At 39.5% G+C, this 24891-nt stretch overlaps 2 protein-coding genes across 2 annotated transcripts in view; both read left to right on the plus strand.

The window, feature by feature from the left end:
• Positions 1–8221, plus strand: part of LOC102920405 (zinc finger protein 431-like) — a 68872-nt gene extending 60651 nt beyond the window's left edge. Inside the window, exons 2-5 of the mRNA XM_076549329.1 lie at positions 5065–5183; positions 6082–6133; positions 6323–6449; positions 6654–8221. Of these exons, the coding sequence (XP_076405444.1) occupies positions 6125–6133; positions 6323–6449; positions 6654–6718 (201 nt within the window). The 5' untranslated portion in view covers positions 5065–5183; positions 6082–6124 and the 3' untranslated portion in view covers positions 6719–8221. The remainder of the gene's footprint in view (positions 1–5064; positions 5184–6081; positions 6134–6322; positions 6450–6653) is intronic.
• A 669-nt stretch (positions 8222–8890) lies between these two features.
• LOC121821548 (uncharacterized) lies at positions 8891–11228 on the plus strand. The gene has a single exon (XM_076549328.1). The coding sequence runs from the start codon at positions 8893–8895 to the stop codon at positions 10249–10251; it is 1359 nt and encodes a 452-aa protein (XP_076405443.1). The 5' UTR covers positions 8891–8892; the 3' UTR covers positions 10252–11228.
• The last annotated feature ends 13663 nt before the right edge of the window (positions 11229–24891 follow it).

Genomic DNA, 24891 nt, shown 5'->3' on the forward strand with positions numbered 1-24891 from the left:
GGAGAAACAGTCTTAATTTTCTCTTCTTGATCTTAGAGCTTATCTCTCCTCATTTCTTGGCATGTCTGTGTTTTCCAGTTGTTACTATCATCAATGTTTTCATTTTTGCTATTTAAGTTATTGATGAGGTTGATACATTGGTTTTAGGCTTGCAAAACTTGCTCATATATTATTGTCTCTGTGTCTTAATTACTTCCAGATGACAACATCAGAGTCTGGAGTCATCTGTGAGAATATCAGTTGAGGATGTGCCCCCATCAGAATGGCTGGTTGCTAAGTCTTAGAGAAATTTTGTTGATTGATGATTGAGGTGTGAAGGCCCTGAGGGTGCAATAGACTAAGAAAGTTGGCCTGGACTGGATAAGAGAGCTAGCTGAGCATAAGAAAATTACCAAGTAAGAGAAAAGGCTAGTAAACAAAGATTCCTCATGGTTTTTGCCTCCAGTGCTAGCTTGAATTTCTATCAATATAGCAGTATGTGGTACACCAAAAGTGATTTTGTTGCTGCAAAGGACCTGAGAATGATGACTATTGGAGGAATGTTGAGGATATTCAGATTTAGATGGCAAAAGACATAGAAAGCTGCACACAAAGCTTAATCAGCTAGTCTTAGAAGACTTGGGATAAAGGACTGTGGAGAGTAATGCAGACAGTGGAGGTCAGGGTCACAGGATCTCAGTGGGAAATAGACTCCATGATAAACTAAGCTAGAAGTCATTTTGGGGATATTTTGGCCCCCTAACCTTTCTTTCTTTCTTTCTTTTTTTTTTTTTTTTTTTTGGTTTTTCGAGACAGGGTTTTTCTGTGTCGCTTTGCACCTTTCCTGGGACTCACTTGGTAGCCCAGGCTGGCCTCGAACTCACAGAGATCCGCCTGGCTCTGCCTCCTGCGTGTTGGGATTAAAGGCGTGCGCCACCACCGCCACCACCCGAACCTTTCTTATTATGCCCAAGCCCCCAAGAACTTGAGTAAGGCAGAATTTAAAAATAATGGGGCTGATTTCTTAGATGGGATACTAACTCTTGGATGGCTATTATGATTCATTCAGGACTACAGTGAAAAAAGGAACAAATGGGTCCATAAATAAATGGGAAGTCTGTGGGTTGAAGACAAAAACAACACTAGGTAGTTCCAGTTGACCCTCAAGTGCTGAACAAAGGCAGGGATTTTAAGGGAGATTATTACCATTAAATAGAAGGGCCTTACTCTACACTGGGAGCCTAACAAGGTGCCATAAGGGTACTAATCCATCTTTCTCACCTATTTTTTTTTTTTTTTAAATTTTATTTTACAAGCTGAGCAGTGGTGGCACACGCCTTTAATCCCAGCACTGGGGAGGCAGAGCCAGGTGGAACTCTGTGAGTTTGAGGCCAGCCTGGACTACCAAGTGAGTCCCAGGAGAGGCACAAAGCTACACAGAGAAACCCTGTCTCAAAAAACCAAAAAAAAAATTATTTTACAATATCATTCAGCTCTACATATCAGCCATGGATTCCCTTGTTCTCCCCCCTCCTGCCCCCTCCCCTTCCTCCACCCCACCCCCCATTCCTACTTCCTCCTGGGCAAAGTCTCCCCCAAGGACTGAGATCAACCTGGTAGACTCAGTCCAGGCAAGTCCAGTCCCCTCCTCCCAGACTGAGCCAAGCATCCCTGCATAAGCCCCAGGTTTCAAACAGCCAACTCATGCAGTGAGCACAGGATCCAGTACCACTGCCTAGATGCCTCCCAAACAGATCAAGACAATCAACTGTTTCACTTATTCAGAGGGTCTGATCCAGTTGGGGGCCCCTCAGCCATTGGCTCATAGTTCGTGTGTTCCCATTCGTTTGGCTATTTGTACCTGTGCTTTATCCAACTTGGTTTCAACAATTCTCGCTCATATAAACCCTCCTCTTTCTCGCTAATTAGACTCCCGGAGCTCTACCTGGGGCCTAGCCATGGATCTCTGCATCCAGATCCCTCAGTCGTTGGATGGGGTTTCTGGCACGACTATTAGGGTGTTTGGCCATCCCATCAACAGAGTAGGTCATATGACATAAAATACCTTGGGGTAACACTAACCAAGCAAGTGAAGGACCTATATGACAAGAACTTTAAGTCCCTGAAAAAAGAAATTGAAGATGTCAGAAAATGGAAAGATCTCCCATGCTCATGGATAGGCAGGACCAACATAGTAAAAATGGCAATTTTACCAAAAGCAATCTACAGATTCAATGCAATCCCCATCAAAATAACAACACAATTCTTCACTGACCTGGAAAGAATAATACTCAACTTCATATGGAAAAACAAAAAACCCAGGATAACCAAAAGAATCCTGTACAATAAAACAACCTCTGGAGGCATCACGATCCCTGACTTCAAGCTCTACTATAGAGCTACAGTAATAAAAACAGCTTGGTATTGGCATAAAAACTGACATGTGGACCAATGGAATCGAATTGAAGACCCTGACATTAACCCACACACCTATGGACATATAATTTTTGACAAAGAAGCCAAAACTTTACAATGGAAAAAAGAATGCATCTTCAACAAATGGTGCTGGCATAACTGGATATCAATGTGTAGAAGGCTGCAAATAGATCCATATCTGTCACCATGCACAAAACTTAAGTCCAAGTGGATCAAGGACCTCAACATAAATCCAGTTACTCTGAACCTGCTAGAAGAGAAAGTAGGAAGTAGTCTTGAACGCATTGGCATAGGAGATCACTTCCTAAATATAACACCAGTAGCATAGACACTGAGAGAAACAATCAATCATCAAAGGGACCTCCTGAAACTGAGAAGTTTTTGTAGAGCAAAGGATATGGTCAACAAGGCAAAGTGACAGCCTACAGAATGGGAAAAGATCTTCACCAACCCCACATCTGACAGAGGACTGATATCCAGAATATATAAGGAACTCAAGAAATTAGACATCAAAATGACTAACAGTCCAATTAAGAAATAGGCTATAGAACTAAACAGAGAATTCTCAACAGAGGAAACTCAAATGGCTGAAAGACATTTAAGGAATTGCTCAACATCCCTAATCATCAGGGAAATGCAAATCAAAACAACTCTGAGATACCACCTTATGCCTGTCAGAATGGCTAAGATAAAAAACACTGAAGACACCTTATGCTGGAGAGGATGTTGAACTATGGGAACTCTCCTCCACTGCTGGTGGGAATGCAAGCTTGTACAACCACTTTGGAAAGCAATATGGTGCTTTCTTAGAAAATTGGGAATCAATCTCCCCCAAGATCCAGCTATACCACTCTTGGGCATATACCCAAGGTATGCTCAATCATACCACAAGAGCACTTGCTCAGCTATGTTCATATCAGCATTGTTTGTAATAGCCAAAACCTGGAAGCAATTTAGATGCCCTTCAACTGAAGAATGGATAAATAAATTGTGGTACATATACACAATGGAATACTACTCAGCAGAGAAAAATAATGACATCATGAGGTTTGCAGGCAAATGGATGGATCTAGAAAAATCATCCTGAGTGAGGTAACCCAGACTCAGAAAGACAAATATGGTATGTACTCACTCATAGGAGGATACTAGATGTGGAACAAGGATGACTGGACTGCTACTCACATCACCAGGGAGGCTACCTGGAAAACAGGACTCCAAGAAAGACACAAGGGTCACCCAATGACGGAGAAATGGCTGAGATCTACATGAACAACCTGGACATGAGTGGGAGTAATGAAGGGCAAGGGTTGAGGGAAAGAGAGCCTGTGGGAGCGAGAGATCCCAGCTGGATCAAGAACAGAGAGGGAGAACAAGGAATAGGAGACCATGGTAAATGAAGAGCACATGAGAAAAGGAAGAAACAAAGTGCTAGAGAGGCCCACAGAAATCCACAAAGATACCCCCGTAATCGACTGCTGGCAATGGTTGATAGACAGCCGGAACTGACCTAATTCATCCTTCTATGCCCTAAGTTAAGGGAAGAATTAGGCAAAGTGAGTCCCAGTTCCAGGAAGCAACTTTATACAAAGCCTGCTGCAACTCTGGTCCAAGCATGGCAGGGTCCATCACAACTTAGAAACCAAATTTTGGGGGAATCATTGATGTTTAACTGTTTCTGAAAACAACAAAGATGCAAAATTTAAGGCCATACATTCTTAGTGTATATTTTCAGTTCAGTACTGTTGTAAGCATCTGTATTTGGTATGATAAGAGCTCCAGTGAGGAGACTGTGAGAGTTCATTGCTTGATGCTATGAGAATGAAGCCTGGGTTGTATTTTGAGAACTTAAGATGCTGAGATATTTAAGCTATGAGACATCTTCCATGGAGAGCTGCGTATATGGAGTGGAAGTAACCAAAGATAGAGATATAAGAAAAATTGTGGAGAGAGGGACATCTAAGCCCTTTGAAACTGAAGCCCTATTTGTCTGACACAGAGCTATGGGATTTGATGGTTGCCCTGCTGGGTTTCAGCCTTGCCTTGGTCCAGTCTTCCCCCACTATGTCTCAATTCCTCTCTTTTGGAATGGGAATGGCTATTCTGTGCCATTTGGATGTTGGAAAGATTTAACTTGTTTTCTGATTTTACAAGATGACACAGTCAAGAGATTGTCTTGAGTGTCAAAAAAGACTGGACATTTGGACAGTGTAGGGGCAGAGTATGAGGATCATTGAAGTGACTAAATTTGTTTTCTTCATGGATGACCCTAAGCCTATAGTGACCTGGGTATGAATCTAGTTGACTGAATAAAAAGCTACCATATAAAATAAAGTATCTGGACACTTGTCTCTCCTTGGTGGCTTTGTTTGGGTTGTTTGTAGAACCTTTAGTAGGAGAAATCTTTCTAGATGAAATTCTACATTGGGGATAGGATTTGAATGTCAATAGCCTCTACCCATTTTCTGTTCTTTGTTTCTACTATGGTATGGTTGAAACAAATCAGCCAGCACCCTTCTTGTGCTATCACGAGTTCACCACTATCATAAATGGTATCTCTATATCACATAATATACACTTGAAGCAAATTGCTATTAAATCTTAAGCCATTTTGCTTGCTTGAATTTTTAAATTTTATTGTTTTTATTCTAGTTTCTGAAGATAAGGTTTGTCTGAGTAGCCCTGGATGTTCTGAAAGTTGCACTGAAGACCAGGCTGGCTTCAAAATCAGAGATTCACCTGATTCTTGCTCCTACATGCTGGGATTAAAGGTTGGCCAACATTCCTGGTATTTGGTGATGGGCCTAGAGTATATATTTTTTTACATGTCAATCATAAACTGCTTTCTGAGCTTCACTCTCAGCTTTAATTTTGAAATTTGGCAGAGTGTATTGTTCTCTTTCCCATGATGGTAGTATTCATGACATTAATACTGCCTAGGCCTTCTGAGTCATTAGATTACAGGTGTGTGACATTCATCCTACTTGTGTTTGTTTTAATTTTTTTAATGAATATGATTCTTTTGCCTGTATTCATGGATATGTACCAACCATGTGCCTGATCCTCACAGTAGTCAAAACATTGTCTTGAAACCCATGAGCTTGGAATAGTTATGACCCCCCATGTAAGTACTGACAATTTAGCCCACCTTTATGCAAGAGCAGCAAGAACTCCTAACTTCTGAGCTATCTCTCCTGCCCTGTGTTGATTATTTGTGATAAAAATTTATATTGTTAATGTTTTCATCTATCTATTTGTAAGTGTTTAAATGCACAATTCCTTTTAGTAAGGTTTATTAAAGTTACAGTTTAAACTGGAACACTTACGATTCCTGGAAGATGAATACAGAACTGGAGTGAATGTATAACTCTTTGTAGGAACTTCAGTATTTCTTCTTTTTTGTTTGATTGATTGGTTGATTTTTGCAGTGGGGATAAGTTGTTAATATTTACTTCTTGATGTCCAGGAACTGATTGCATTGCCTTGGCTAGCTTTTAACTCAGAAGCAGATATATCTGCCTCTGCCTTCTGAGTGCTGAGATTAAAGACATTAACCAATATACCAAGCTTGCTTATCTTTTTTTGTAGTTAGCAATTGTTTATACAATTTCTCTGATGTGTACTCAATACTGTTGATATGTTTGCTTGTCTCTCTATGTCTGTTAATAGGTAATTTTCTTGCAGTGTGATATCCCACTCAAAGTGTTCAGAAATGATAGAGGTAAACATTCTATTCAGTTTCCTTCTAAAATGACTTGATGATTATATTATAATGTCTATGTCATAAATAAGGGTGGGAAGCAGAGGAATTATGACTATTTTGTCAAAGAAGTGTACTTTTACAATATTATCAGTATTATGGTTTTGTTGTATACATATATATGGCATATTTATGTTTGGCATATTTTAGGATGCAGTGACCTATAATGATGTGCATGTCAACTTCACTCAGGAAGAGTGGGCATTGCTGGATCCTTCTCAGAAGAATCTCTACAGAGATGTGATGCTGGAGACCTATATGAACCTCACTGATATAGGTAATGCTGTAAATTTTTTGTCACATTTAAAAATAAGGGGACAACTGTTTCTTGGTTATTGGTGTGCTTCTCTAATGTTGATTGAGAATGAGGAAGAATGGGGTGAATAAATCATGCATGGTTCTAAGGATCACTGAAGATTGTAACTTAAATTTTGCACAAGTTCTAGTACTACTTTATATATTTCCTCATGCTATATTTTAGGCTACAATTGGGAAGATCATAAAGTTGAAGAGCACTGTCAAAGTTATCAAAGATATGGAAGGTAATTTTCATGTGCAAGCTGATACAAATGCGCCTCTGGAGATATTTTAATGTATCTAGAAGTTTTAAAGAAAAGTACCAGTAGCAGCTTAAATTTGCATTGATGATTCTTAAATGCTCACAAACCCATATACCTCAATGACAGGTAAGTGAATTGTGTTTGCAAGTCATTCTTTTAAGAAGGAAGACAAGGAATCAATGCCTTAACATATATCACCATTTGAATCATAGCTCCATCAGAGCTAGCTGTGCTGTAGAACTGCCAATCCATTTAGTTTCATACCACTCATATTACAAAAGGTATACATGTTGACTATGTGATAAGTGTATGTCTAAAACCTTCTAATAAACAAATAGTCCATAGTAAAACCAGTGTTATTCATAGTGGTTCTATCATTGCTAAGTTTAGTGAGATGGGCAGTTAGAGTCAAGAGTTAAGTGAGAGTTGTTGTGAAGAAACCTTAATCCCTATACCAGAAACAGAAAGTCAAACTGTGTGAATGCAATGTAGAAACCTTTTATTTGTTATTCTTCCTTAATAGGTACATCATATGTTACTCTGGATACAAGTCATATAAGCATAGGTGTAGACACATTTCTAAATGGTCTTATTAAATAAAAAGCATGGAGCCAGATACAGGGGTGAAAGCCTGAGAGAGATCAGGGAAATAGGGAAAGCCACAGCTAACCTTACCTCACCAACTCTGCAGCTTCCAAATGCAAGTTACTTCCTGTCTACCCATGCCTATATGCCTTGCTGTTCTGCCATCTGATTTGCTTTCTCTGTCCAGCTACATTACTTCCTCTTCCTGCCTAGCTCTGTCACTTCCTGTTTTTCTGTACAGACATCCATGGTTAACTAGTGTTGGAATTTAAGGTGTTTGCCACCATACCTGGCTCTGTTTTCAGTGTGGCCTTGAACTCACAGAGATCCAGACAGATCCCTGCCTGCCAAGTAATAGGATTAAAAGCATGTGTTACCATTGCCTGACTCCTTTGTTTACTTATAATGGCTGTTCCTATTCCTCTGATCTCCAGGCAAGCTTTATTTATTAAAACACAAATAAAATATCATCACATTTCAGCACAAATAAAATATCACCACACATAGTGATATAGAAAGAAGCTATGTACCTCTCTCCATCTCAGAACATTATGTAGTAGTACTCATGTTGAGTAGATGTGTTGAATGTAATTCATGTTGACAAGTAATTGCTTTTCCAGCTTCAATGGAAATACATCAACAAACACACTGCAGAAAAGCCCTATGAGTACTAGTATTATATAAATAATTCTGTTTGTCCTGGTTCACTTTGCAAATGTAGTATGACTCACAGTATAGGAAATTTGTCAATGGAATAAGGTCTGAATTCTACCAGTTGTCTTCAAATATGTGAAAAATCTCATTAAAAATGCCATAAATGTGAGCCAGGTCATTATAGCTCTTACCATCATAGGCATTTTCAAATATGCAAAATAATCTTTAATGAAAGGAAACAACATGAGTGTAAGCAAAGTGATAAAACCTTAAGATCTGATTCCTCTTTACATTTAGACCAAATTGTAAAATTAACTCATACAGATATAAAGATTCAACAGTGTAACAAATGTGTTACAGCTTTTAAATGTGCCAATTATCCTTGCAGGCATGAAAGAAGTCATACAGGAGAGCAAACTTCTGAATATACTGAATGTGTTAAAGCATTTTCATATTATAGTCTTCTTCAAAGGCATGAAATTCATATTGGAAAGAAACCCTATGCAGGTATTCAATATGGTGAAGCCTTAACATGTCATAATAGACTCCGAATACATAAACATACACATACTGGAGAGAAACCCTATGAATGTAATCAATGTGGTAAAGCATTTGCATATCATAGTCTTCTTCAAATGCATGAAAGAACACATACTGGAGAGAAACCCTATGAATGTAATCAATGTGGTAAAGCCTTTGCACGTTATAGTCATCTTCAAAGGCATGAAAGAACACATATGGGAGTGAAACCCTATGAATGTAATCAATGTGATAAAGCCTTTGCATGTTATAGTTATCTCAAAATACATAAAAGAACACATACTGGAGAGAAACCCTATCAATGTAATCAATGTGGTAAAGCCTTTGCACGTCATAGTAGTCTCAAAATACATAAAAGAACACATACTGGAGAGAAACCCTATGAATGTAATCAGTGTGATAAAGCCTTTGCTCATCACAATTCTCTTAAATGGCATAAAAGAATACATACTGGAGAGAAACCCTATGAACGTAATCAATGTGGTAAAGCCTTTGCACAACAAGGTCATCTTCAAAGACATGAAAGAATGCATACTGGAGAGAAACTCTATGGATGTAATCAATGTGATAAAGCCTTTGGATGTCATAGTTATCTCAAAATACATAAAAGAACACATACTGGAGAGAAACCCTATGAATGTAATCAATGTGGTAAAGGCTTTGCTCATCACAGTTATCTCAAAATACATAAAAGAACACATACTGGAGAGAAACCCTACCAATGTAATCAGTGTGATAAAGCCTTTGCTCATCACAATTCTCTTCAATGGCATAAAAGAACACATACTGGAGAGAAACCCTATGAATGTAATCAATGTGGTAAATCCTTTGGACAACAAAGTGATCTTCAAGTGCATAAAAGAATACATACTGAAGAGAAACCCTATGAATGTAATCAATGTGGTAAAGTCTTTGCACAACAAGGTCATCTTCAAATGCATGAAAGAACACATACTAGAGAGAAACCCTATGAATGTAATCAATGTGGTAAAGCCTTTGGATGTCACAGTTATCTCAAAATACATAAAAGAATACATACTGGAGAGAAACCCTACGAATGTAATCAGTGTGGTAAAGCCTTTGCATATCATAGTTATCTCAAAATACATAAAAGAACACATACTGGAGAAAAACCCTATGAATGTAATAAATGTGGTAAAGCCTTTGTATGTCACAGTAGTCTCCAAATACATAAAAAAAACACATACGGGAGTGAAACCCTATGAATGTAATCAATGTGGTAAAGCATTTGCATATCATAGTCTTCTTCAAATGCATGAAAGAACACATACTGGAGAGAAACCTTATGAATGTAATCAATGTGGTAAAGCCTTTGCACAACACAGTTGTCTCCAACTACATAAAAGAACACATACGGGAGTGAAACCCTATGAATGTAATCAATGTGGTAAAGCCTTTGGGCAACAAAGTAATCTTCAAATGCATAAAATACATACTGAAGAGAAACCCTATGAATGTAATCAATGTGGTAAAGTCTTTGCACAACAAGGTCATCTTCAAATGCATGAAAAAATACATACTGGAGAGAAACCCTATGAGTGTAATCAATGTGGTAAAGCATTTGCATATCACAGTTATCTCAAAATACATAAAAGAACACATACTGGAGAGAAACCCTATGAGTGTAATCAATGTGGTAAAGCCTTTGGACAACAAAGTGATCTTCAAGTGCATAAAAGAACACATACTGGAGAGAAACCCTACATGAGTAACTTTTAGTGTGTAATTAGTCTGTTAAAGCCTTTGAATATAGCATTAGATTTTGAGGATCTGAAAAAACTCATGCTGAAGGGAATCTGAATATAAAGCATTTAGTAATATTTTTAGCCAACCCACTTACATTACACAAAATTATTCTGGAGAAAACAATCTGAGAAGTGTTAACAATTGGTTCAAGCAATATGATGCCCCCTCTTTATTTTGTTTACATCTGCAAGCTCACATGGACACAAGGCCTATGAATTTAAATGATAAAGTAACTTTTAGATTTCATACTTCTCAATTACATGAGATAATGAATCCAGGTGTAAAACTTCCTGCATGTGTATTAGTGCCTTTTCTGCTGCTGTAATATAACATTATTTCTATATTTGCTTACAAAAGTGTTTAAGTTGTCCCTAGATTCCTGAGCAATACAGGATCAGCATGAAAGTGGCATGGAAACAAGTGTCAGACATGGCAGCTAAAGTAGAAAGCTAAAAATTCATATCCTTAACCTGCAGCATGAAGCAGAAAGTGTAAATTGGAAATGGTGTGCAGATATAAACTCAGGCCAACCACCAGTGAAGTATTTCTTCCAGCGGGGCAGCATTTTCTAAATCTTCAAACATGATATCACAGACTGGGAATGATTGATTCTCTGACTTCAAGCCTACATGCTTGCTTTCTATTACATGAAACAATTCATAATGGAGAAAAACCCTGTAAACCTTTAGATGCCTCAACACCTGTGTTACAGGAATTATAAGAGAAAAACATTCATGAGTGAAAATTAGTTTAAAGATTTGTTTTAATTTTAATTATGAAATGTCAGTGTGTCTTTGTGTGGGTGTGTGCATGTGCATTCTGGTTGCCAAATAGGTTAGACCCTTGGAGATTTTTGTAGCAAAAATTACTAGAAGTCATCAAAAACCTGACCTTGGTCCTGGGAATAAACTTAAATTAAGGGCTCAGCCATGTCTCTAGTCCTGTAAATATTCTAAAGATATATATATATATATATATATATATATATATATATATATATATATATATTGATATTGATATTGATATTGATATTGATATTGATATTGATATTGATATTGATATTAAGAAATAGGGAGGAACTCATACAAGAGAAAACCCTATTCAGGTAAATGATTTGGTAAGGACTTTAAACATCACAGTTGTCTTCAGTTTCAAGAAAAAAATGTGTTTCATCTCCTTTTCATTTTAGCCTTGAAGTAAGTAAATTATTAACCAAGTTCATTGTGGGGTACCTGCCTCAACCTTTTACCCCAGGCTACTCTTGAGGAGTGAGGGATAAGAGATTAGATAGGGAGACACTGCCAGCTGCCGCCATGACCAGCAGCATGTGAAGACACCGGTAAGCCACCAGCCACGTGGCAAGGTATAGATTTATGGAAATGGATTAATTTAAGCTATAAGAACAGTTAGCAAGAAGCCTGCCACAGCCATACAGTTTGTATGCAATATAAGTCTCTGTGTTTACTTGGTTGGGTCTGAGCGGCTGTGGGACTGGCAGGTGACAAAGATTTGTCCTGACTGTGGGCAAGGCAGGAAAACTCTAGCTACAGGGTCCAGACACAGAAAACCTCTAAACAGGTACAATATGTTTTAAAATGTGCTCATATGCAGAAGAAAGATAAGAAAATGTATATTGATAGTCATTGAAAAAATAGTTGAAAAATAATAAAGTCTTTAAAGAGTAAAGTAATATAAAAAATAAGTCACTTGGGCCCGGCGGCGGAGACAAGGGCTATTCAGGCCCGGCAGCAGCCGGCAGAGACATTCAGGCCCAGCGGCGGCCCACAGAGGTAGACGGGCCCAGCGGTGGCCCGCTGAGGTAAACGGGCCGGGCGGCAGCGGGCGACAGGGACATTCAGTCCCGGCTGCAGCTGGCAGAGACATTCAGGCCCAGCGGCAGCTGACAGGGACATACAGGCCCAGCGGCGGACCGCAGAGGTAGACAGGCCCAGGGACGGAGACAAGCAGATGCAGCTTGGAACAGGGACGCCCCTAACCCCAACATCTGGGGAAGAAGCTATCTCCGTGGGTCAGAACCAGAACGAATCTGAACACTCCTTCTGAGGACAACCCAGGGCCCAGCTGCTGATCCTGTGAAACCCAACAGGTGGTGTTGGTGAGACTACCCTGCTCAGCTGAAACCCATCTGGGAGAGGATTCAGATGCCTACAGTTTAAAGTCTGAAGAAACAAGATCAGCTGAGGAGTTGACAAATGAACAAAACGTGACCTGGGAACACAGACGAAGGCGCTACCCAGACACCAAACCAGATCACCAGAATCATAAGTATATAATTCACCGATCGAAATCAGCTGCCCCTGAAGAAATAGCCCAATAGCACCAATTTAACCAAGAACCACTACTAAACCAAGACTAAAAATTAGAACAAGAGAGGCACTCTCAGACACAGAAACCACCTGCACCGCACAGAGGAAGAGATGAGTAGACGCCAGTGCAAAAATACAGGCAACAACATAAAGACCTATATGGCAACATCAGAACCTAGTGATTCTACACCTGCAAGACCTAAACATACCATGACAGAAGAAACAGAAGAAATCAACCCTAAAAATGACTTTAAGAAGATGATAGAGGCCCTTAAAGAAGAAATAAAACATTCCCTCAATGAGGAAATAAAAACTTTCCTTAAAGAGGAAATGAAAAACTACCTTAAAGAGGAAATAAAAACTTTCCTTAAAGAGGAAATAAAAAAACTCCCTTAAAGAGGAAATAAAAACTTCCCTTAAAGAGGAAATGAAAAACTCCATTAAAGAGGAAATAAAAAACAACCTTAAAGAAATGGAAGAAAAAACGAACAAAAAATGGGAAGAAATCAAATCAAGCCAAGAAAAAGCAATTAAACAGATGAAAGAAACATTCCAAGATCTGAAAAATGAATTTGAGACAATAAAGAAAACACATGCTGAGGGAATGCTGGAAATAGAAATCCTGACTAAATGAACAGGAACTACAGAAACAAGCATAACCAACCGATTGCAAGAGATGGAACAGAGAATCTCCGACGCTGAAGACACGATAGAGAAAATAGATTCGTCAGTCAAAGAAAACACTAAAGACAAAAAAGTCCTAACACAAAACGTCCAGGAAATTTGGGACACCATGAAAAGACCAAACCTAAGAATAATAGGGATAGAAGAAGGAGAAGAATACCAACTCAAAGGCACAGAAAATATATTCAACAAAATCATAGAAGAAAACTTTCCTAACCTAAAGAAAGAAATACCTATGAAGATACAAGAGGCTTACAGAACACCAAATAGGCTGGATCCAAAAAAAAAGTCCCCTCGCCACATAATAATCAAAACACTAAACACACAGAATAAAGAAAAAATATTAAGAGCTGCAAAGGAAAAGGACCAAGTAACATATAAAGGCAAACCCATCAGAATAACACCAGACTACTGAATAGAGACTATGAAAGCTAGAAGATCATGGACAAACCTCATGCAGACACTAAGAGACCACGGATGCCAACCCAGACTATTATACCCAGCAAAACTCTCAATCACCATAGGCGGAGTAAACAAAATATTCCAGGATAAAACCAGATTTAATCAATACATGTCCACAAACCCAGCCCTACAGAAAGCACTAGAAGGGAAAATTCAACCCAAAGAAGTTAAACACATCCATGAAAAATCAAGCAATAGATAATCCTACACCAACATACACCACAGAAGGACAACACAACACAACCAAAAAAATAACAGGAATTAACAATCACTGGTCATTAATATCCATCAATATCAATGGTCTCAACTCACCTATAAAAAGACACAGGCTAACAGAATGGATAAGAAAACAGGACCCATCCATATGCTGCATACAAGAAACACACCTTAACTTTAAAGACAGATACTACTTCCGAGTAAAGGGCTGGGAAAAGGTTTTCCAAGCAAATGGACCTAAGAAACAAGCTGGTGTAGCTATCTTAATATCTAATAAAATAGACTTCAAACTAAAATCAATCAAAAAAGACCAGGGTGGACATTACATATTCATCACGGGAAAAATCCACCAAGATGAAGTCTCGATTCTAAACATCTATGCTCCAAATACAAAAGCACCCACATTCATAAAAGAAACACTACTAAAGTTTAAAACGCACATCAAACCCCACACATAGTAGTGGGAGATTTTAACACACCACTCTCACCAAAAGATAGATCTACCAGACTGAAACTTAACAAAGAAATAAAGGACCTAACAGATGTTATGACTCAAATGGACCTAATAGATATCTACAGAATATTCCATCCTAACACAAAAGAATATACCTTCTTCTCAGCACCCCATGGAACCTTCTCAAAAATTGATCACATGCTTAGACACAAAACAAATCTCAACAGATACAAAAAAATTGGAATAACCTCCTGTATCTTATCAGACCACCATGCCTTAAAGTTAGAACTCAATAACAACAAAAATTATAGAAAACCCACAAACTCATGGAAACTGAATAATGCCCACCTGAAACATCAATGGGTCAAGGAAGAAATAAAAACAGAAATTAAAGAGTTCCTAGAATTCAATGAAAATGAAAGTACAACATACCCAAACTTATGGGACACTATGAAAGCAGTGCTAAGAGGAAAATTCATAGCTCTAAATGCACACATAAAGAAGATGGAGCAATCCCATACCAATGAATTAACAGCACAACTGAAAGCTCTAGAACAAAAAGAAACAAACTCACCCAGGAGAAATAGACGCCAGAAAATAATCAAATTGAGGGCTGAAATCAACGAAATAGAAAACAAGAGAACAATATAAAAAATCAATGAAACAAAGAGTTGGTTCTTTGAAAAAATCAACAAGATAGACAAACCACTAGCCAAATTAACCAAAAGACAAAGAGAGAGCACCCAAATTCACAAAATCAGAAATGAAAAAGGAGACATAACAACAGACAATGAGGAAATCCAGAGAATCATCAGATCATACTTCAAAAACCTGTACTCCACAAAAATGGAAAACCAGGAAGAAATGGACAATTTTCTGGATAAATACCACATACCAAAATTAAATTAAGACCAGATAAACAATTTAAATAGACCAATAACCCCTAAAGAAATAGAAACAGTCATCAAAAGTCTCCCAACCAAAAAAAGCCCAGGACCAGATGGTTTCAGTGCAGAATTCTACCAGACTTTCAAAGAAGAACTAATACCAATCCTCTTCAAAGTGTTCCACACAATAGAAACAGAAGGAACACTACCAAACTCTTTTTATGAGGCTACAATTACCCTGATACCCAAACCACACAAAGATGCAACAAAGAAAGAGAACTACAGACCAATCTCCCTCATGAACATAGATGCAAAAATACTCAACAAAATATTGGCAAACCGAATCCAAGAATACATCAAAACAATCATCCATCACGACCAAGTAGGATTCATCCCAGGGATGCAAGGATGGTTCAACATACGGAAATCAGTCAATGTAATACACCATATAAACAAACTGAAAGAAAAAAACCACATGATCATCTCCTTAGATGCTGAAAAAGCCTTTGACAAAATCCAACACCCCTTCATGATAAAGGTCTTAGAAAGATTAGGAATACAAGGAACATTTCTAAGCATAATAAAAGCAATTTATAGCAAGCCAACAGCAAACATCAAATTAAATGGAGAGAAACTCAAAGCGATACCACTAAATTCAGGAACAAGACAAGGCTGTCCACTCTCCCCATATTTATTCAATATAGTACTAGAAGTTCTAGCTAAAGCAATAAGACAACAAAAGGAGATCAAAGGGATACAAATTGGCAAGGAAGAAGTCAAACTTTCACTATTTGCAGATGATATGATAGTATACATAAGTGACCCCAAAAACTCTACCAGGGAACTTCTACAGCTGATAAACTCCTTCAGTAAAGTGGCAGGATACAAGATCAACTCAAAAAAATCAGTAGCCCTCCTATACACAAATGATAAAAGGGCTGAGAAAGAAGTCAGAGAAACATCACCCTTTACAATAGCCACAAATAATATAAAATACCTTGGGATAACACTAACTAAACAAGTGAAAGACCTTTTTGATAAGAACTTTAAATCTCTAAAGAAAGAAATTGAAGAAGATATCAGAAAATGGAAGGATCTCCCATGCTCATGGATAGGTAGGATTAACATAGTAAAAATGGCAATCTTACCAAAAGCAATCTACAGATTCAATGCAATCCCCATCAAAATCCCAACACAATTCTTCACAGACTTGGAAAGAAAAATACTCAACTTTATATGGAAAAACAAAAGACCCAGGATAGCTAAAAGAATCCTATACGATAAAGCAACCCTTGGAGGCATCACCATCCCGGACCTCAAACTCTACTATAGAGCTATAGTAATAAAAACAGCTTGGTACTGGTATAAAAACCGACATACGGACCAATGGAATCGAATTGAAGACCCTGACATTAATCCATGCACATATGAACACCTGGTTTTTGACAAAGGAGCCAAAACTATACAATGGAACAAAGAAAGTATCTTCAACAAATGGTGCTGGCATAACTGGATGTCAATATGTAAAAGATTACAAATAGATCCATATCTGTCACCATGCACAAAACTCAAGTCCAAGTGGATCAAAGACCTAAACATAAATCCAGTTACACTAAACTTAATAGAAAAGAAAATAGGAAGCACTCTTGAACGCATTGGCACCGGAGACCATTTCCTAAATAAAACACCAACAGCACAGACCCTGAGCACAACCATTAATAAATGGGACCTCTCGAAACTGAGAAGCTTTTGCAGGGCAAAAGACACAGTCAATAAGACAAAAAGACAACCAACAGATTGGGAAAAGATCTTCACCAACCCCACATCTGACAGAGGATTGATCTCCACAATATATAAAGAACTCAAGAAACTAGACATCAAAGCACTGAACAGTCCAATTAAAAAATGGGCTAAAGAGCTAAACAGAGAATTCACAAAACAAGAACTACAAATGGCTGAAAGACATTTAAAGAAATGCTCAACATCCCTAATCATCAGAGAAATGCAAATCAAAACGACTCTGAGATACCACCTTACACCTGTTAGAATGGCTACGATCAAAAACACCAATGACAACCAATGTTGGAGAGGATGTGGAGCAAAGGGAACACTCCTCCACTGTTGGTGGGAATGTAAACTTGTACAACCACTGTGGAAATCAGTATGGCGGTTTCTCAGAAAATTAGGAATCGAACTACCTCAAGACCCAGCCATCCCACTCTTAGGCATCTACCCAAGGAATGCTGATTTATACCATAAAGATACATGCTCAGCTATGTTCATAGCAGCATTATTTGTAATAGCCAGAACCTGGAAACAACCTAGATGCCCATCAACGGAAGAATGAATGAAAAAAATGTGGTACATATACACAATGGAGTACTACTCAGCAGAGAAAAACAATGAAAGCATGAAATTTGCAGGCAAATGGATGGAACTAGAAAAAATCATCGAGTGAGGTAACCCAAACCCAGAAAGACAGTTATGGTATGTACTCACTCATTGGTGGATTCTAGATATAAAATAAAGAACAATCAGACTACAACCCATAGAACCATAGAGGCTATATATATAGCATGGAGGTCCCTAGGACGACTGTGGCATATAATAAATTTTAGTTTTACTCAATTATTGAAAAAAAATAGCCAAATGAATGGAAACACATGAACTATGAACCAAAGGCTGAGGGGCTCCCAGCTGGATCAGGCCCTCTGCATAGGTGAGACAGTTGATTGGCTTGATCAGGTTGGGAGGCATCTAGGCCGTGGGACCAAGTCCTGTGCTCATTGCATGAATTGGCTGTCTGAAACCTGGAACTTATGCAGGGACACTTGGCTTAGTCTGGGAGGAAGGGACTGGACCTCCCTGGACTGAATTTACCAAGTTGATCACAGTCCTCGGAGGAGGACTTGTCCTGGAGGAGGTGGGAATGGAGGGTGGGCTGGGGGTAAGGGGAGGGCGTGGGAGAGGGGAGAATAGGGGAACCCATGGCTGATATGTAGAACTGAATGGTATTGTAAAATAAAAAAATATATATCAAAAAAAAAAAAAAGATTAGATAGAAGGATGGAGGGGAGAGAAAAAGAAACACAGGACAGCCTCGGGAGGGCCAGGATCCCTATCCACCAGCCCAGAACTTTATTCAAAAGGATTTTTATAACAATGCCAAGGGACAAGGCAAAAGACCTTCCCCTTGCTAAATACAGCCAAGTGCAGACCCTTCCAGACACATGGCCCCAGGCCCGTGGTCCAATCATCCTCTTCTGCAGCCCTTCTGGGTAAAGCAAGCTCAGATCTCACTAGGAAACCTCTGTGGGCTCCCATAGTTCACTAAAGACTATTATGAAGCCAAGCAGTGGTGGCGCATGCCTTTAATCCCAGCACTCGGGGCAGAGACAGGCGGATCTCTGTGAGTTTGAGGCCAGCCTGGTCTACAGAGAGAGCTCCAGGACAAGCACCAAAACTACATGGAGAAACCCTGTCTCAAAAAACAAACAAACAAACAAAAAGACTATTATGAAGATCACATTGTGGCTTCTATTTGCAACATTTGAGGTAGATATTAAAGTATGCTGTATGTGTGGCAAACCCATTTAGTGAAGTTTATTTTTTGGTCCTTTTATTCTTTCTGTGGCTTTTGTTCATCTTCTATTTTGCTTTCACTTAGTGAGAGGTATTTTTTTGCTTCAATGTATAGAATGGGATGGCCATCATCTAAATTTGTATTTAAATATTAGGCAGTGTGTGATCATACTTTTCAAGTTAGTGTGTCTGTAAAGGGGTGCTGGGTTTTGGTTCCTGGTTTTATTTTTCATAAATTTCCTTGAAATGTTGTTTGTTATCCAGCTTGTTTGTTAGTAATTAGTCAAAAGTACATTTGAACTCATGGTCCTTATGTGTCAGTCTCCTGAGTACAAGTCTAAGGGTGTATGATGTGCTCCCAATGTTTGGTGTTTTGTCAACATATATTAAGAATGTTAAAGTTAAAATGCTTAATAGAAGAGAATATAAGAAACATTAAATACCTCATGTGTGCATCCAAAGAAACATTTTCATCTACCTAGAAGAAATGTAATGAAGTAGCATAATCAGCAATCAATTGTATATTTCACAATATAACTGATGTACTATGGATATGTATATATTATTTGAAGTTCCATGCATTTTCATGTCCTCATCAGTTATCCATTTCACATATCTTGAAGTATTACCTTCTAAGGGAATTATCCAGAGATGCTAGATAATATAATGCCACGAGATTTATTTTTTAAAAATCTGTTGTGTGTTTGTATAATGTGACTATGGGTTTTAGGCCATGACAGATAATATGGAGATAAAAAGATAACTCTGTCAGGTCTACTTTTGTCCAGTTTCATATGGTGATCAAAATGAGGTTACAGCCTTGCACAACACAGATATTTCTTTTTTCATTTTTCTTTATTAAGAAATTTTCTACTCACTCTACACACTACCCACAGATCCCACTTCCTCCCACCACCCAGCCCCCCCCCAAGCCACCCCACATCCCCCAAATCAAGGTCTTCCATGTCAACAGAGCCTGGCACACTGAGCCTAGGCAGGTCCAAGCCCCTTCCCACTGCACCAAGGCATCACACCATAGGCACCAGACTCCCGAAAGCCTGCCTGTGCACCAGGGGTGGACCCTGATCCCCCTGCCTGGGTGCCCCCCCAAACAGTTCAAGCCAAACAACTGTCATCTGTATTCAGAGGGCCTAGTCCAATCCCATGGGGCCTCCACAGCCACTAGCCTACAGTTCATGGGCTTCCACTAGTGTGGCCAGTCATCTCTGCATGTCTTTTGACACCCCCCACCTGCAGAATTTCTCCTCTCTCATTGATTGTATTCCCAGAGCTCAGCCTGGTGCCTGGCTGTGGATCTCTGCATCTGCCTCCATCAGTCACTGGACAAAGGCTCTATGATTCTCTGTCACACAGGTGGAAGAGTGCCCAGAATATTAACCTCACTACTATAGGTCTGTGCCTTTAGGAACTAGCCTCACAAAGAAAGGGGAGCACTCCTTCCAACCTCCCTGCTGTGAGTGAGAGATTTGAAGAGCCTCCCTGAAGACTTGTAAACTTAGAATACACCTTACTTTTGCATTCTGTACCTAAAGTCTCCAGTGGTGGCTTTGGGGATGTGATCTAGGCACAACAAGACCCTCACTTTATTGTCTCAAAAAGGGGGCCTTAGACAAAGATATCTCAATATAGATAGACCCAGGCCAGTTTCAAGTCACCAGAAATGATGGCACCAGCCCCAGGAACTCAAAAGAACAAAGTCAGAATGTCTGATGGTAACCAATTAACCACAAAATGCCCCTCTCCGGAGATAACATGACCAGACCCCGGAGAGGAGTTGTAAAACTCCTGACAGGGCAAACAGTTAAGCTAGAATAAGATAAAGTCCAGGCCTGGGGAAAACTGGACCAATCAAGGATGGACCCGTACTAACCCCCTCCCCTCTAAGAAATTTTATGAGTTTTGCTTATAAAAACTAACTTCCCCAAGAAAGAGTAACTCTTCCCTGCCTCACTTGAGATGGCTTGAGTTGAGTTCCCTGTCATGACTTGTAACAGATAAACCTTGCTTTTGCATTCTGGTATGCTCGTCCTTGGTGGTCTCTCTGGGGGTTACAATCTGGGCACAACAACTCCACACATTGAATAGTGATCTGTACAAGCTAGCTAGCCACATTGTGTCCAGGAGGAAGAAGGGGAAGTGCCTATGGGGGGGGGGCAGGAAGATAGCAGGTTCTGCTATTGGAGCCAGGGGCAAGTGCTATTAAAATGCAAATCTCTTTTGATCTAGAAAAGGTCTTTGTTTGGGGTGCAAAGTTGGGTCAGGAATCATTGTGGTATGTTCTTAAGCACATTGTAACACTATGGGAGGTGCTCTTGTCACTCAGGCCTTACTAGCCAATCAGGCCCTCCAGGCAACCTGCCAGTCAGAAGTGTTGCAGGGCCCTTCCGGATGCCAGTCATAAGGTGTGGCTTTAAAGAGGAGCTGGTGCCAGTAATTTTGTGTGCTATCCTGCAATTGCTGCTGTAGGGAGCTGAGCAGAGACCTTGGGTGAGCTGGGAAATCAGGACATGGTGAGTGAGGAACTGCTGTTCCCCAATAGTGAGGAGCAAATGGTGAGTTGTGGGAGCCAGTGTTGTGGGTCCTTCCTAGATCTTGGTGGGAACCTGCAGCCAGATTCCCTATCCTGAGAGGTCCCATGTAGTCTTTTCAACTCCCTGTACTCAAGGGCAGGTTTCTAAATAACTTTGATCTGTGGGCTGCATCTGTGCACAGCTTTAGGAGCAGGGAGCTGTGTGTAGAAACATCTTAGCAGTCAACTTCAACATGCTTTTGGTGCATCCATGGAAAGCAGGTTGCCAAATTCAGAGAGACCTAGTTTCTCCAGTATCTTCTAGATGTGTAGCACTTTGCATTTAACCTTTATGTGTATAATACATTGAGAGTTAATTTCATGGAGCCCCAACCTTAAAGCATGTCATGTCATAAAGTTCCAATTTTTTTCCTGAGAAAATAATAGTTCAGAGAGATGGGCAATGTGACACCAGGTGACAAATATTTGAAAAATATTTGCTTCAGATCCAGAAAACCCATCTCCTTCCACCATATGGAGCTAAGGTTATGAGTCCCAAGGCCACTGTGGGTTTAGTCAGTAATGTTCTTGAGATATCCGGTGATCCTCTTGTGCATCATTGTTTGATTAGCCTCCTCCTGATTTTGTCCCTTTGTATGGCAGTTTCTGTTGACTTCATTGAAGTCTCCCATTCCCTTCCATTTCCCCCCTGAATGTAGAATATAGGATGCTATTCTTCTTAAGAAGCTTAATTGGCATGAGACATGCTTGTGCAAGACCTCTCCAAATGAGCTTTTGTATTTTCTACTTTCTACTTTTCCCATCTTTCTCATCCCCTGGCACTTCCACCTCAGGACACTGTCACTGAAGAATGACCTGTTGTATCAGGTCACTGGTGTACTTAAGAAATAATTCTGGGAGTTTCTTTGCTGTGTAACTCACCCATCTGCCTAAGTGGCTAGACCTACAAGTTAACTGTCTCTATTTAAACTGTTCAAAGTATAACCTTGAGCATGAACCTAAAAGAAAGTTAAGAATGGCAGCATATATGGAATGCAAAAATCTGTCTAGGTTGTCTTCTCTTTGGGTATTAGCCATGCATAGTATCATTAAAGTGATTTTATATTAATCTTGTAAGTGATTTCTCCCTGGGAAGGCATATTAATTCTAGAACAGCTGCATTTCCAGCCTTTTAGAAAAATGTTTCTGAAATAAGCTCTCAATAGTTTGTGATTGTTAACTTGAGCCAAAGAATATTGAATTTCCAATTAGGGAATTCTCCAATGCAGATATGTTAAATAAGTCCTGTGTTGACTCAGGTGGCCTTGATTCCAGCCTGTTGCTCTCCAGGGCAATGACCTTGCTGTCCTCAATCTTACACCTTCAACATTCTTAAATTAAATTACTGTGCCACCTCAGAGTTTTAAAATTATCAATTTGAGTCTTGTAGCTGACTATTCATTGCAGTCACAGAAAAAGGCTTTGCATGTGGAGCATGGCTTCTGCCTTCAGACCAGAATAGGAGGAATAGTTTATTTTGTACACTGCAGGAGGAAACAGGGCAGGCTATCAGCTGCTTGAGTCACCATTATGAAATTGTGGACCTGATTGTGGGAGAAGTGGTTTTATAATTACTCAGCATCTTTTAATCAATGGCATGTGAATGAACACAAACCACATTGGTGGGGTATAGTTTGTGATTGTCAACTTGAGTCAAAGAATATTAAATTTCCAATTAGGGAGCTCTCCAATGCAGATATGTTCAATCCTGCTTGACACAGTTAAGTCAGCACAGAGGATTGAGAAAGAAACAGGACATTTGACTGTTACTTTTCCTCTGTGTCTGGTTACTGATCTTAGCAGCCAACATGTGCTTATGGGAAAGGTCAATCTGTCTCTTACTAATGGCATTCTCTCTACTATGGTAGGGCCTAGTCTTTTCCAATGTCCATATAGTTAAGTTTTTTATCTTAAGAATAAATTATTTTTATCATTTTATAAAGTCAATTATGGGTATCATTTTTTAAAATTTCGTTTTCTTTAAATTCATTGCTACTCTATTTTCTAGCTGTTTCTGTTCTCTAATGTTTCTCAATCATTGATACTATCATTACTTTTTTTTTTCTCAAATGTTGTTGATTATTTATATCTGTGTGGTGTTTCCTGTAGCTTAGGTTGCCTTGTGATATGTAATTGAGAATTGCTTTGAATGCCTAATCCTACCTCTGCTGCCCAGTGCTGGGAAGACAGTCCCGCAATTCCTTCCAGGCTGGTCCTTGACAAGTTAATGAGTGTCCTCCAACCTTTCTGGCTTTTATTGGGGACAAATAAGAGAAGAAGGACCTTTGCAAAAATTGAGTTCATTGAACAACTCTGAATTTGGTGTAGTGTGACAGTGCAGAAATGGAGGGGCAGAAAGGAGGATGAAAGAATGCTTTACTGCTGGTCCTTGACTAGTGAGTGAGAAGGAAAATTAGATCAGTTTATGAGTGTCCTCCAATATTTCTGGCTTTTATTGGGCACTTACAAATGAAGAGGGACCTGTGCAAGGACTGAGTTCACTGACCAACTTTGAAGCTGGTGCAGTGACAGTGCAGACAGGGAGAGGCAGGCAGGAAGGTGAGTGTGGGAGTCCCCAGAGGTTTCCTAGTAAGATCTGAGCTTGCTTTACACAGCAGGGCTGCATTAGGGGCATGGCTTTACTAGGTGTTTGGAAGGGTCTGCATTTGGCTGTACTAGGAGGAGGTCTTTTGCTCTACCCCTTTGCATTTCTATAAATAGTCCTTTAGCAGAGACAGAAGGGGCTGGTGGGTTTTGACCCAGGCCCACCCAAGGCTATTCTATGTTTTTATCTGTCTTTCTCCCTTCTATATTTCTATCTAAATACTTCCCACTTCTCTCTGCTCAAGAGTAACCTGGGGGAAAAAGTGGGAGTGGGTCCCCCACAGGTGACGGCTTTCTTGATTTGACAGCAATTGAGATTAGCAATGTAGAGTCAGGTAATCAATTTTAGGTGATCCATAAATGTCCTGACTGGTCATGTGTTGGGAACCACAGACCAGGACAATAAAAAAAATCTGGATAAAGGACTGACCTTATTGTGAAACCAAACTACTGCAGTTATGCTAGTTCAACCAAAATTGAAGATTGTAGTCCTGCCTAGCCAGACAGTGATTTTTCTGGTTTAAGATGTCCAGCCTGAGAGAAAAGGTTTGAGTAATCCTTGGTGTGCTCTCATACAAATCTCTAGTCTTTGGGGCACATGGCCATAAACCCTGTTTCAAGTTTTCAAAATAATTCTTTGAGATTATAGCTATGTAGTATCCACAGTCTCTTTCCTGCCTGGAAGCCCTTTCTTGATCCCTCATTGTTTTCTAATCCATGGCCTCTTTTTGCTTTAACAACAGTTACTGTTTGATGTGACCTATGTTTGGCTGCAGGACTTCCCAGCTGTGAGGCAACAGGTTGGCT

The sequence above is a fragment of the Peromyscus maniculatus genome, chromosome 12 (assembly GCF_049852395.1).
Source record: "Peromyscus maniculatus bairdii isolate BWxNUB_F1_BW_parent chromosome 12, HU_Pman_BW_mat_3.1, whole genome shotgun sequence".
NCBI lineage: Eukaryota > Metazoa > Chordata > Mammalia > Rodentia > Cricetidae > Peromyscus > Peromyscus maniculatus.